The sequence below is a fragment of the Engystomops pustulosus genome, chromosome 8 (assembly GCF_040894005.1).
Source record: "Engystomops pustulosus chromosome 8, aEngPut4.maternal, whole genome shotgun sequence".
In the NCBI taxonomy this organism is placed as follows: domain Eukaryota; kingdom Metazoa; phylum Chordata; class Amphibia; order Anura; family Leptodactylidae; genus Engystomops; species Engystomops pustulosus.
The window spans coordinates 81,308,435-81,321,778 of record NC_092418.1 but is presented as its reverse complement, the minus strand read 5'-3'; the positions used below and the strand labels follow the sequence as shown (position 1 = coordinate 81,321,778).

General features: G+C 40.5%; 1 protein-coding gene across 9 annotated transcripts in view; it reads left to right on the top strand.

Moving 5' to 3' along the window:
- AGAP1 (ArfGAP with GTPase domain, ankyrin repeat and PH domain 1) overlaps positions 1 to 13,344 on the top strand; it is a 264,345-nt gene that overhangs the window by 147,122 nt on the left and 103,879 nt on the right. For all 9 annotated transcript variants that reach the window (XM_072121466.1, XM_072121465.1, XM_072121468.1 and 6 more), the window contains one exon: positions 2,469 to 2,603. In XM_072121466.1, the coding sequence (XP_071977567.1) occupies positions 2,469 to 2,603 (135 nt within the window). The remainder of the gene's footprint in view (positions 1 to 2,468; positions 2,604 to 13,344) is intronic.

The following is a 13,344-nucleotide window of genomic DNA, read 5'->3' as shown; positions in this document are numbered from 1 at the left end:
CGGGTTCCTCTGGGTCCTCTTCGGGTTTTTCTGGCTCCTCAACGGCTCCTCGCACGCAGCCGGCACACATGATGACGTCAGCCGCTTTCCAATGTCATTGTTTGTGCACCGCCGGGATCGCGAGGAGACCTGAAGCGGAGCCGGAGCACCCAAAGCAAGAAGAGGTCTTATGGGGGCGTCCTAAATGTGAGTACAGTGTTAATTGTTATAGACTTGAGTATAAGCAGAGTTATGGTTTGTCAGCACAATTTTTGTGCTGAAAAACTTGGCTTATACTCGAGTATATACGGTATATGTTTTTGGGCCTGTGAATCTGGAGTAGTTTCTTGAGCAGGATTTGGGAGTAGATTACATAACAGCATGCTATGTCAATCAGCTGCCTCTAAAGCCAGCAGGATCTTGTCATATATCAAAACTGGTGTGGACTCCCGGGATAGGGATGTAATATTACCACTGTACAAGGCATTGGTTCGGCTTCGGAGAGGGAACTATAAAGTGGCATAAAAATAATAAGGGTTAAGGAGGATCTCGGATGTGAGGAACAATTAAAAAAAGAATATTTCATTTTAAAAGAGACGACTAATAGGGGGGACATGATTAATTTATATAAATATATAAATGGTTATTACTAAAAATATGGTGGAAAGTTGGGCCAGGGTAAATCAATTTAAAACACAAGGGGCACTGTCTGTGTCTGGAGAAAACAAGATTTAATCACCAGAGGCAACAAAGCTTCTTTACTGTAAGAACTGTGAATGTGTGGAATAGCCTGCCTCAGGTGCTGGTCACAGAAGGGGCAGCAGAGAGCTTCAAGAAAGGTCTAGATGTCTTATTACAGTAAAATAGCAATGGTGGTTATAATGTAGGATTTTTTCTCTTATATCCCATCCTGTCCCTTTTCTTCCTAGGTTGAACTTAAAGGGGTATTCCCATCTGGGCATTCACATTTAATTAAATTCAATTGGATGTTATTAAAAAAAATGTTCCTGTGTGAAGATAATTTCTCATAAATGTAGCCATGTTGTCCCTTACAAACGAGATGGCTTCCGTAGATACGACCACCTCACATTTTGGCAGCAGTGGCCAGACCTCCTGGATTCAGCGTTCATTACCACAGGACGTCCGTGGCCCCTGCAGTAACTCCAGGACATTCCATATACAAAAATCTTTTGTTTCTTTATGCAATCACTCCAGCAGAGGTGGTCGTATCCAAGGACACAGTCTTGTTTCTAAGGGACCATATGACTTAATTTATGAGAAATTATCTTCACACAGGAACATTTTTTTTAATAACTTCTAATTGAAGAAATGTTTATATATGGCAGATTAATGAAACTGAATGTGAATGCCCAGATGAGAATACCCCTTTAATGGTCATATGTCTTTTTTGCAGTGCATACAATTTCTGGGCTCATGTGTGTGTGACACCACTAAAGCCATTGAATCTGTCCGAAATCCTGGACCGAAGAGTTCTGCTAGACCTCTATAAACCTATTCGACTTCATTATAGACCAGTGATGGGTAACCTTTTGAGAGCTGGGTACAAGTCTACAATACATTTTGTATGGGTAGAAGCTCTGCCTTACTAATTGCCTTCACTAACCGATTTAAGAACTGCTTTGGCTGCTCCCACTGTCAGGTAGTAAAGCTAGAGCAGTAAGCAGGGTAACTGCTGGGAGCACCTCCGGATGCCATCAGCTTGCTGCAAGTCAGCAAAAACATCTCAGCGTGTCATCGGTTATCTGGATGTCGGCCTCCATGATGAATCTGTCCCAAACTTCCATTCTTTATTTCCACGAAAGGAATAGAAAACAGATTGAACTCTGCCCATGTGAACCTAACAACTCTGTACTTGTAGAGTGAACTAAGTAAAGATATTTATTAATAATAACTCTTCATACATACCAGATGCTTTCTGCTCTTGGATCAGTGATTCTTATTCTGGTCTGGAAAATCCAGAGTTTTTGTTTAAAACAGACGGGAACTGGATTTTTTTCTGTAGCTCAGATTTCCAACTATGCCTGTATCTTCTGATATCATCTGAAAGATGACTTAGATTATACTTACTTTGACATCAGTACCAGGTTTCCAGGTGCTACAGACCTGAAGATAGAGGCATCTGCATTGATACTCCTCCTTCATCCGCTAAACTTGTCTCATCTCAACCGAAATGTGACTCTTCTCTGCTCATTTTTACATGACTTTTTCTATAGGTAAACAGGCAAGAGTTCATGTAAAAGAGAGAATTCTAGATAGGACATTTTATACCCTACCTAGGAGGGCTTGTAGTTTAATGGGGTAAAACCTGGTGACAGAGTCTCTGTAAATCTTTCACATTATGTTTTGGAACGACATAAACTGTGGCATTCATGATTTCTGGTGTAATTTTATTTTTTGATTGGATAATTGTTTTACAATGTAAATATTTATAACTATTGTCATTTGTACTTGTACCATTCCTTATACAGATGCCATCAGTTGCAGTAACCCCCGTGTCATAGATGATTCCCGTGCACGAAAGCTGTCCAATGACCTCAAGCGATGCACTTATTACGAAACCTGCGCCACCTATGGGCTTAATGTGGAACGTGTCTTCCAAGATGGTGAGTGATGGACTTCTTCAGTTCTATCAATGACCCCGTTTTTGGGGTATTTCGCTTGCTCTCAGTTCACATTGTTCACAGTTCGCATTTTATTTGTTTGGTTTCCATTACTTTTTTCAATAACAAGAGTATTATGGAAAGTTATTTTTCCATACCTGCTTATTCCGGACTGGAATCCACAATCCAGTAATTAAAAGTTATCTCATATACAGGGAAAGTCTGTTTAGTACCGAGTAAAACCAACCACCAGACTCCTAAACCCAGAATGAGCAGGAATTTAAAAACAAACAATAGATTACACTTCTACAGAATATTTTCCAACAAAACTATATCCCTTTGCTTCTCTCCTATTGCTGTATAACAACCTCCCTGCAGATTGTTACTGAGGTTTCACTGTAACAGGTTTCCTTACACAATGTAGAAACAAGGGGGTGATCTATCATATGCTGGAATTTCGTGCACTAGCGTATGATTACACTCCACCCCTTCCGTGGGGCTGGATCTGTCAGACGTTACGTGCCGTACAATTGTTTCAAAGCCTATAACCTGGAGTTTTATTCAGCGATGGATACAAAATGAATGGCATTGCAAAGGAAGAATGTATAATAGACACTCTTCCCCTCTTGGTTCCAAAACTGCTAATAAGCGACAAAAATTCCATGTGGGCATTCAGCCTAATTGTATACGTTGACAATACCAGAGCTGTCCCGCAGTGATTGAAAAATTAAAAAGGTGCTGATACTTTAATAGCATTTTTTCCTGGATAGTCTGTAATAAAACCAGCTTTAGCCCTTCATAGTTCTTTATATGAAAAGGAAAATCTAGATTTTTTGTGTTCGGCTGCTCTGCCTCCAGATGTGAATATGATGTAATTTATCCAATAGCTCCCTCCAGTGGCAGTTTGAGTAAATAACACTGCAAAAAGTATAGCACAGGAAACGCATATTGCTATATTAGATTTTGCATATAACACTAAGCTGATTTCATATATTGGATTCATATGCTCTTAACAGACACTGGAACCAGTAATCTTAACACATACCTGAAATGAGGTCTTTAATACTCAAGAAGTATTAATAACCATAAGCTTAAATGACAACACCAACATTTTTTTTTTCTTTTACAAATCAATATTTCTTGGCATGTAGAACAACTTTGCCTGTTATCTAGATTTTTAGCTATTAATCCTTGGTTCTCACACAGCACAGACTATATATGTCATGTAAATATTTTACTGCTGGTTTCTCCTACTTATTACATGTGGCATGTTCCCTTCAACATACATCCTGTATATACACTATGCAGTGTTCGGTGGATTTACTTGTAGGAATCTCACTGGATCTCCTGCTAAATTACTGAACACAAGGTATCAAGGGAAGTGATGGCAACCTCAATTTGACATTACCACCTTCATGGCTAGCCAGGGAAGCAGGACCCGGTCTACGGGTGTCAGAGGAAACCGGACACCCTGGGGAAAAGGGAGAACCGGTTCGTTACCCCTTCTCCCTTCTCTGCTCTTCACAGCATCGTGCTGCTGCCGGCTCCATAGACATAGATGTAAAGGGGTTAATCAGAGTTGCTGTGTCTAATGAGACCCAGTCCAGCTCTGATCATAGTCCCCAGTCATAGGTGTTTGTTCCTCCTTTTTTCCACTTTTAACCCAAAATAAAAATGAAAACAAAGTTCAAACTTTTATTACCTTTTTAAGTAGCTATATGTGTTCTGAAAAAAAACACAGCAAAAAAAATTTAAGGTAGCATGCAAAAAAAAAAAGTTATGGCCCTTAAACCTGTGCAAACTAAAATTCGCTAAAAATGCCCGGTCACTAGGGCCTTTTCAGGCCGCGTCTCTAAGGTTTTTTTAATAAGAGGTAAAATTGGATAAACCTTAACTAAAATATGTTAATACACTAAATATGTCACACTTTCCCGGGGTCCTGAGACAGATGCAGAGGGTGCATGTAATTCTGCAAAGTGTGAGCTCTGTCTCACTTCTGACGGTTATATATCGTAGCAACACAGCCCTCTTTAATCCCGTTTAATATTTTTTTTTAGGATTGTGTTTCTAGATGATTTGGAGTGGAGAGCTGCACATAACAATCCCATTTTTATTGCATTCCAGACTGCAAATTTAACAGTGGAAATTTCTGTTTCTGCGAAAGGGTTAATGATACTAATAATCAGCAGATTAAGCATTAACAGTATATTAATCATTTGAACTTCTGGTACATGATGCTGGTGCAGTTTTAGACTGGTTATCAAAATTCAGATTGATAAACCAGGTACACTTACTCATAGATCCAGCGACTGACTTTATTAACCTTCTTATACATTTTATCCTTCCTTCTAAATGCAACTTTTAATATTATGCTTATGAGCCTGAATGGCTACGGGGGGTGTCACCAGAGCCCCTCAGTGCTGCAGATTTACAGACTGTTACTCTGTGCTGGAGCACTTTTCCCCTTTCACTGTGGGCTGACACTTCCTCTACCGCTGTGAGATTACAAAAGCCAGAGGGAGGGGGAAGTGTGGAGGGAGCAGGGAGAGCTTGAGACAGTCTAACAGCTTGTGAATCTGCAGCACCTAGGGGCTCTGGTAACACCCCCAATAACCTTTCAGGCTCATTAGCATAATAGTAAAAGTTGGATTTAGAAGGGAGGAGGTCATGGATAACCGATGTAAGACGATTACCACAGTCACGGGGCCTGGATCTATGCGGAAGTGTCCCTGGTTTATCATGATGGATGTTGATGGTAGATTTCCTTTTATTTTAAAACTGCTTAGATAATAAAATACATAATCTACCTTATGGTGCTGTGGAGGAAGTGGGTGCTGCACTCATCCAAACAGACTGTGGGAAAATGAAAGCTCCGCTCTGATAGGTTGCCATGGGCAACTAGGTGAGTTCTGCTCTCAGACACTTCTGATAAATCTCCCCTAAAATTATGTTTAGAAATGTAACTTAATTTAGCATGAACTTGGTTTGTACTTTCAAACAATGAGGCGGTTTTATGAAACGGTCTAAAAATATACAGTATACTGGCTATTTGTTCCAAACTCGCTATCATGCTAACTTGTCACTTTCCAAAATACAGTCCTATGTGTAGACAGCCTGTTATAGAGCAGGAAGAGATAGTAAATTATACATAGTGTCCTATCTGCAAGGAGCATGGCACACTTGTTTGTCTCAGCTCATGCTGCATGCTGATAGGACATCGTATAAATTCAACTCAGCTCCTCCTCTCTATAACATGCTGGGACACTATATATAATATAGGACACTATACATAATTTGTTCACTCCAACTGCAGTATAACAGACGATGGGACACTATATTAAATCCTCGCAGCGCTCCATGCTCTATGACCTGTTGCCTTTAGATAGGAAACATTCAGGTACAATCTGCTCAGCATAAATTGATTTTAGAAGGAAGGACGCCATGGATAACAAATTTCCACAGAATATTTCCACAGTCAAGGTGTTTGGATCTATGAGTAAGTGACCAGTGGACATGCGTGTTATGTACCATAAATATCTCTGATTAAACACTGCATTATACATTTACGGATCCTTCACAATGTATGTTATAAGTTAGGAACCCAACCCCTTGGACCCACTCCAATCTCAAGACAGATGCAGCCCTTCTATCAGATATACCCTGGGTATATACAAAAAATGTCTCAAATAAGAACACTACAATTTTGAAACTTGTAGAATATCAAAATCGGGCTTAATGATTTAAATTGTAAATCTTTTAGTAATTCAGCAAAACACAGAAGGGCTAATCTCCATCTGAATAGTTCCTTCAAATGCTGGTAGCTGGCTAGAGGTGTGGGCAGAGGTCACATTAACACTTTTCCAGAAGAGGAATAATACTCCTCTTACCATTTTTAAGGAGTATTTTTAGTCAAGGTGGAGTATGAAATTTTCTGTAATAAAAATATTTAAATCATAGCCTTATCTAATGTTAATAGACATCCACATTTTCACTAAAGACAAGTTGCAGAAGCCTATGCAGTGCAAATATGCCTTTTTGCCTTCCCTAAGCATTTGCCCCCATCTCCTGTACAGCTCCTCCCAACCCCCACTGATGTCCGCTCACCACCTGTGACCTCTGTGAAAGAGCACAAAGGTGGGGACTGAGAGCCGAGGAGTGAGAAGCACAGCCAAGTCACATGTCGTTTTTTGAAATGCATTAAAGCCAACCTTTGGGACTAAACGGAGGATTCTGTCTCACAATTTTGCTTATCTTGACAGAAAAAAATCAGAAATGTAGATATTTTTGATAATTTATTAAACAAAAAAACTGAAACATAGAAAGCACCTTTTGAGCTAGTACAGCCATGTGTCTTCTTGGGAATGGTGCAACAATATTTTCTCCCTGGGATTTGGGGATCCTCTGCCTTTTATCTTGCAGATCCTCTCCACTTCCCTCAGGTTGGATGGTAAATGTTGGTGAAAACCATTTTTAAGTCTCTGCAGAAATGCTCAATTGGGTTTAGGTCCGGGCTCTGGCTGGACCAGTCAGGAATGGTCACAGAGATGTTCTGAAGCCTCTGCTTTGTTATTTTATCTGTGTGCTTAGGGTTCTTGTCTTGTTGGAAGGTGAACCCTTCGGCCCAGTCTGCGGTCTGGAGCATTTAATCCAGGATATCTCTGTACTTATCCGCATTCATCTTTCCTTCAGTAGCAACTAGTCGTCCTGTCCCTGCCCCACTATGTCCCTGCCCCACTATGGGCTCACGGACTGAGCCCTCTCCGTAGCCGGTAAGTCTTTGCTGCATATTGCCAGAAAATGCCAGATCTATCAAAATATAATAAAGTTTTTTTTCACTGTGTTTAACCCCGTAACGGAAAATAGCACACAAATTCGAAAATCGCCCTTTTTTGCCATTTTGAAAAATATAAAAAGTAATCAAAAGGTCGTACAGTCCTAAAAATGGTAGCAATTAAAACTTCATGAAAAGTCACAACAAAAAGATACCACCCACATCTCCGTACACTAAAGTATAAAAAAGTTAAAAGCACCAGAAGATGGCAAAATAAAATATAAAATTCTACACAAGATTTTAATTTTTGTAAATGTATGAAAACATTATAAAACCCAAACAAATTTAACTATGTAATCAATTAATGTTTAACCTCTGCATCCTCAACTGATCATAAGAATGGGGGCCCTGAATTCCTTCACTTAGCGTGTTATGCATACATCACTTGCAGAAACGGGAATACAGGACCCCTACTCTTGTTTGTACGCTGTGGGTAGGGAATATATATGCTTCCATCCCTTATGCTTTTATGGATGAAGGACAACGCAAAGACCTTCAATTCCAATATGACCAAAAAGTTTTCACTTTTAAATTTCAGTCTATTCTTGGGCCTAAATTACTACAGTGTAGTGAGGGACACATCATGAGAACTAAGAGGGGTTTCTAGTTTCTTGATATCGATGATCTTTCCAAGAACAAAGTTACAAAAACAGCTCCATCTATGTATAGTGGCCAAGCTAGGACCTCCAGTGAATTGGGGCTAAGCCTCTACACAGAGAAGAAAGTTGCTTTTCCAGCTCCATTCCCTGTATAGAAGCAGCTGATCGGCGGGTTCCAAAGTGTCAGCCCTTACTCACCTTATGTTGGTGCACTATCCTGTAGAAAGGTTATCAATATTAGGAAGCTGAAAACTCCTTTTTAAGGGGTCTGCAGTTTTGTGTCTTGTTCATACTTCTATACTATTTGTGGGATACATCCTAATTTTACTTTTTCATAAGAATAAAGATGTTGTAAATATCTTATTAAGGGCTCAATCACTGGAACATTATTTGGTGATTTGTTCACATTCCCACGTGTTGGTATGGGGTCACATATACGGCCGTAGTCACAGTGGCTCTGAGTATGAGCCAAGTGTCCAAGCTGAAAATTATAGGACGTATTCCTGTCTGTTTGCTTGCTTGACCAGTCCCTTTTCATTTCTGCATGAACAAATCTCACAAACTTATGATAAACCCCCCAGAAATAAACTAGCCATGGATCTGCGTCCCTTAATATGCACACATTAGTATTCCGGAATCCTTGGACCCCTTTCACATGAACGTGAGGTGGACTGTAATCCGGCTGCACAGTTTGTGGCTGGATAGCGATTCCCATAAAAGCGTATGGCGCCCCCGGCCTCCGTACACATGTGGGACATTGTAGCGTCCACAGGAAAAAGATAGAACATGCTCTGTCTTTTACCATATATGTGGCTGAGCTCCATGGCTCTCTTGGGAAAGGGGATGGGTGAGCAGCGCTACCCCTCCACTCTCCAGCGTGTGGCTGTATCCTTACGTTTGTGTGCCTGTATACCTGGACCTCCTTGGCTTCTCTTGGACCATAGCTCTGCAGTAGATGTAATTTATGAGTTGTAGATCTCCATGGGTTTTGGGTGTTGTGTCCCTGATTTTAATACTAAATAGTCTTGTAGGCCGCATTCTTCATTGCTGTCTTGTATTTGGCGTGTTATGCTGGCTTCATATACTACATCGTCATATTCCTGCTTTACAGATCATGCTGTATAAATATAAGCAAAATAAGACATGACAGTAAGAAGATGGTCAGATGAAAGCCTATTACTGGGGGCTTTACTCACAAGAGCTTATAGTCTATAAATGGTCATATCCTTTGACATATTATAGTCTGTTGATCCGAACCTCGTGAGTTGTGAGTGAGATTTACATCACTGGATGTCTAGACACGTCATTCTGAAGAATGGACCCTTCAGTATTGCAGTCTATTTCTAGGTTCTGATAAAGAGGACTGTGTTACTGATCCATGCAGGAGCCAAATGATCCATCCCTGTGAGATCAGAAGAACTTTCTAATAAGATGGTTTTCTCTTCTAAATCTAAATCTGTGGCGGTCACAATAGTTGAATTTGTTTAAAAAGTGACATCACTATGGAAACTCTGCTGTAATAACCAACTTCTTGATTTAAATGGCCCCAACTAAGCAATGTAATGTGTGATGGGGAAGATATCGCTAAATATACTTAGTTTATACTTCTAGATCCTAATCTGGAAGCCCCAGCAGTGAGATATGATCTTTAGCCATAAGATAATCAAAGCTTATAGTTTGCATATGTGATAAATGGAAGCTGTGTTGCCCTTGGCTCTCCTGGATTTTTACATAAAATAGTAGGCAGACCACTAGAACGCTTTCCTTAATTTTCTTTTTCTTCACTTTAATAGAACATAACTTTCTTGTCTTTTTCCCCATATGACAAGCCACACTTAATGTAGCTGGAATTCCCTTGTGCTGCAATGCCCACAGTGTGCAGCAGGTGGCGCCATTGTACCTCTCCAGAATAAGAGCTGATTTGCTGGGGTTGGTAATAGCCCATGAAATAAGTAGGCAGGAGCCAGCAGGCCATGTCTTGTAACCTTTGAGGTATATTAATGTGCCCTCCGAGCATTTCTTGTCTGTCTGGATGAGCTTTGAGTTGTGCAAGGGTGAGAGAGCTGCAAAATGAAGCTTCAAAACTGGATGTTAATGGGGAATGTGGAATAATCCGAAAGCCATAAATATTCCAAACATGTGTTGATGAGAAGCTTTTCTGTCTGCTTTCAGATGAGAGAAAACTTCTATCCCTGGCTTCCTACTGAGACCTTGTTCAGAGTAAAAGGAGCAGTGTGTTGTGAAAATGGTACGGTTAATGCAGATGTGTGCAGATATGGTGGCGGCAGGCCACATCTTTACAGATACTTCAAAGGGGTTTTCTGGGTTAAAAATGTTCATGATGTATCTTATTTGATTAGTAGGCATGTAGCACTGCTACAGTCAGACTAATAGACAGAGAATGAATTCCTGGTGCCAGGTCACATCTGCGCTCAGACTTCTTTTTTGTAGTTAATGTTTTTGGAAATTACAAGTTGGAATCTAAAGAAGACCTGTCACCAAATGTTTACACCGTTAAACCAGTAATACCTGCTGGTAAAGGGTTAAACGTCCTCCCCCATATCACCACTGAGGCACTGTACTTTAAAAACAGCCGTTTTTCTCATGTACAAATGAGTCAGGTTCTGTAGGGAAGAGTCATGTTTGTCCAGGATTCCAGCGAACCCCACCTCCTTATTGTCTGTTCAAATCTCGGCCTGAGTTGTCAGGTAGTCCTTTCCCTGTCCTTACCAGAATGCCGCCCCTCTCCGTGCTCACTACTAAATACACCATGCAGTGTGTGGGAAAACTTCTGATCTTGTTACCATTTAACACACCTTGCGGCCACATGGTGGTGGGCGAAGTCATGTGTTAGTGGGCAGGGCCAAAAAATTTTGGGGAAAATTTTTAATGGAGGGAGGAGGCAAATTTAAGCTGGTGACATCTGTGCTGCTCTTTCAACAAAGGCAGAATGCTGCGTTGAGTCAAGTTTATTGTTCATTTTCCTGATGACAGGTTCCCTTGGTGGATGGATCCATCAATGGCAAAGTATCCATTTTATCAGATGCCTTTAACAGATCAGTTTAAAAATAAAGAATACCTTGCTTTCCGATTGTTTGCATTATTTTATAGCTATCCGCTATTCCTCAGCTTTAGCCACTAGGGGTCATATGGAAACTCCTGGAATGTAACATTAGAGCATGCGCCGTATAAAAAAAAAAGGATGGATTAACTGATGTTGCAACTGATACAAATCAAGACCATCCATAGAAAAGAATGTAAAAAATTAGACGGAGAGGAAGTCTCCCTTAGCCTTGCGTTACTTCAAACAGTTCATGTCCAACTATCCGCTTAAGTAACTGGGAGATGTAAAATAATGGATGATATTAAAAGTCCATTGCAATCAACGGAGGAAAAACTAAATCTGTTAGTGTTTTTCATGTTAAAAAATCAGAGGTCTGTTGCCGATGTGAACTGCCCCACTATAGGTGTAGTGGTCAGAGCAGGTTACTGCAGGATCTGCTCTCATTCATATAAAATAGGAACTAAGCTGCTGTACCCGGTTCAGCCACTTCCATGAGAAAGGAGCTGTTGTCTTCCTTCCACTGTTTATCAGCTGATCTGTATGGGGTGCTGGGTGTTATATGATAGTGAGGACCCATTCTATAGATGTATTATCAGTATATATCATAGCACAATCCTCTATGTGCTGAATCTGTAGTAATATGCTCTGGGAGGTTGGGGGTACTAGGATTTGTGCTCATTATTTCTTTTTATGAGCCCCTTTACCCTTTGACAGGCTGAGGTGACATCTTATTCCCCACCATTGAAAAGTCCAAGCTTTAAACTGGCATCTGGTCTCTGAATATGGAATATCAGCCACTCATTGTAGGGCTTTGCTATTAAAGGGACGTTGCCTTTGTGCGGTAAGCCAGTCACAGTGGTGATTTGGCCTGCGTTACCATTGTCCACTCTGGATACTTAAGGGAAGGGATTAGTGTTCTGCTCACTTCACTGGGGAGAGACAATAAAACATCTGAGCCCAAACCTCCAGGTCTAGAGCGGCTGTAGGGATGAATCCGACCATTGTCCGACACGTTGGGCTTCTGTCACTGATATCATTATGTTTCCATGAGGGCAGTATGTCTACATATAAGCAGCACATCAGTTGTTTATCTGTTTCCAAAATCGTTGGGATTTTATAGATTTTCTACACACATCTTAAATAGAAAATATATATAAAAAATGCAAAAATCCTACAACAAAATATATTCTTTTTCAGATATAAAATAATGTATATTGTAATGTATGTGTGTGTGTATATATATATATATGTATATATATATATATATATATATATATATATATATATATAATGTTATATATATATAATGTTATATATATATATATATAATGTTATATATATTATATATATATAATGCAATGCAATATTTCGGTACAGACGCCTTAAATGATTAACACTACTTCTTAGGCCCCTTCCACACTAGCGAGTGTGATGCGATGAACTCGCATCACACTCGCAACGCAAGCTGCCGGGAACGCACGGCCCGAACGCTGCACCGCGGGAGTGAACTCAGCATGTCAGTTCACTCCCGCGGTGCAGCGTTCGGGCCGTGCGTTCCCGGCAGCTTGCGTTGCGAGTGCGATGCGAGTTCATCGCATCACACTCGCTAGTGTGGAAGGGGCCTTAGAAATGAGCTCCAAAATTACTCCAAGACCGATAATAACAGATTGTAGGGGCTTATAAACAAACCAATGAAGCAATGCGAAGATACAGTCCATTTTTCTTCCTGGATATTTAAATCAGACACAAAGTGTCAAAGGGGCGGGGCCAATTCACCAGATTTAGTAACTAAAGTACTACTTACTCTGCAACCTGTTTTATAGATCGATAGAAAGATGACTTACAACTATGGGTCGTTTATTGTGGATGAATATTGTAAATTCTACCCACATGTAGTTGAAAGTTGAATTCAGGTCATACTGTGAATTTATAAATCTTTTTACTTTTGTCTCTGATATACTGCAGAATTTACGTCAACTGTATACAACTGTAGTCAGTACATGAATCTCGAATCTCATTGGCTGGATTTCACGAACCGACCCCCAGTGCAGGTGACCCCAGTGATATATGATTCAAGGAGTCCCTTCTTCACTGCAAAACAGCAGCGCAGAACCGTAATCATGGTCAGAACAGGGAAGAAGGGGCTCCTTGTATTGTATATCACTATGATCCCGTCCCCGGCACTGTGGTTGGTCTGTGAAATCCGGGCAGGGTCCATGATTCACAGATTGACCGCAGTGCTGCTGCCCT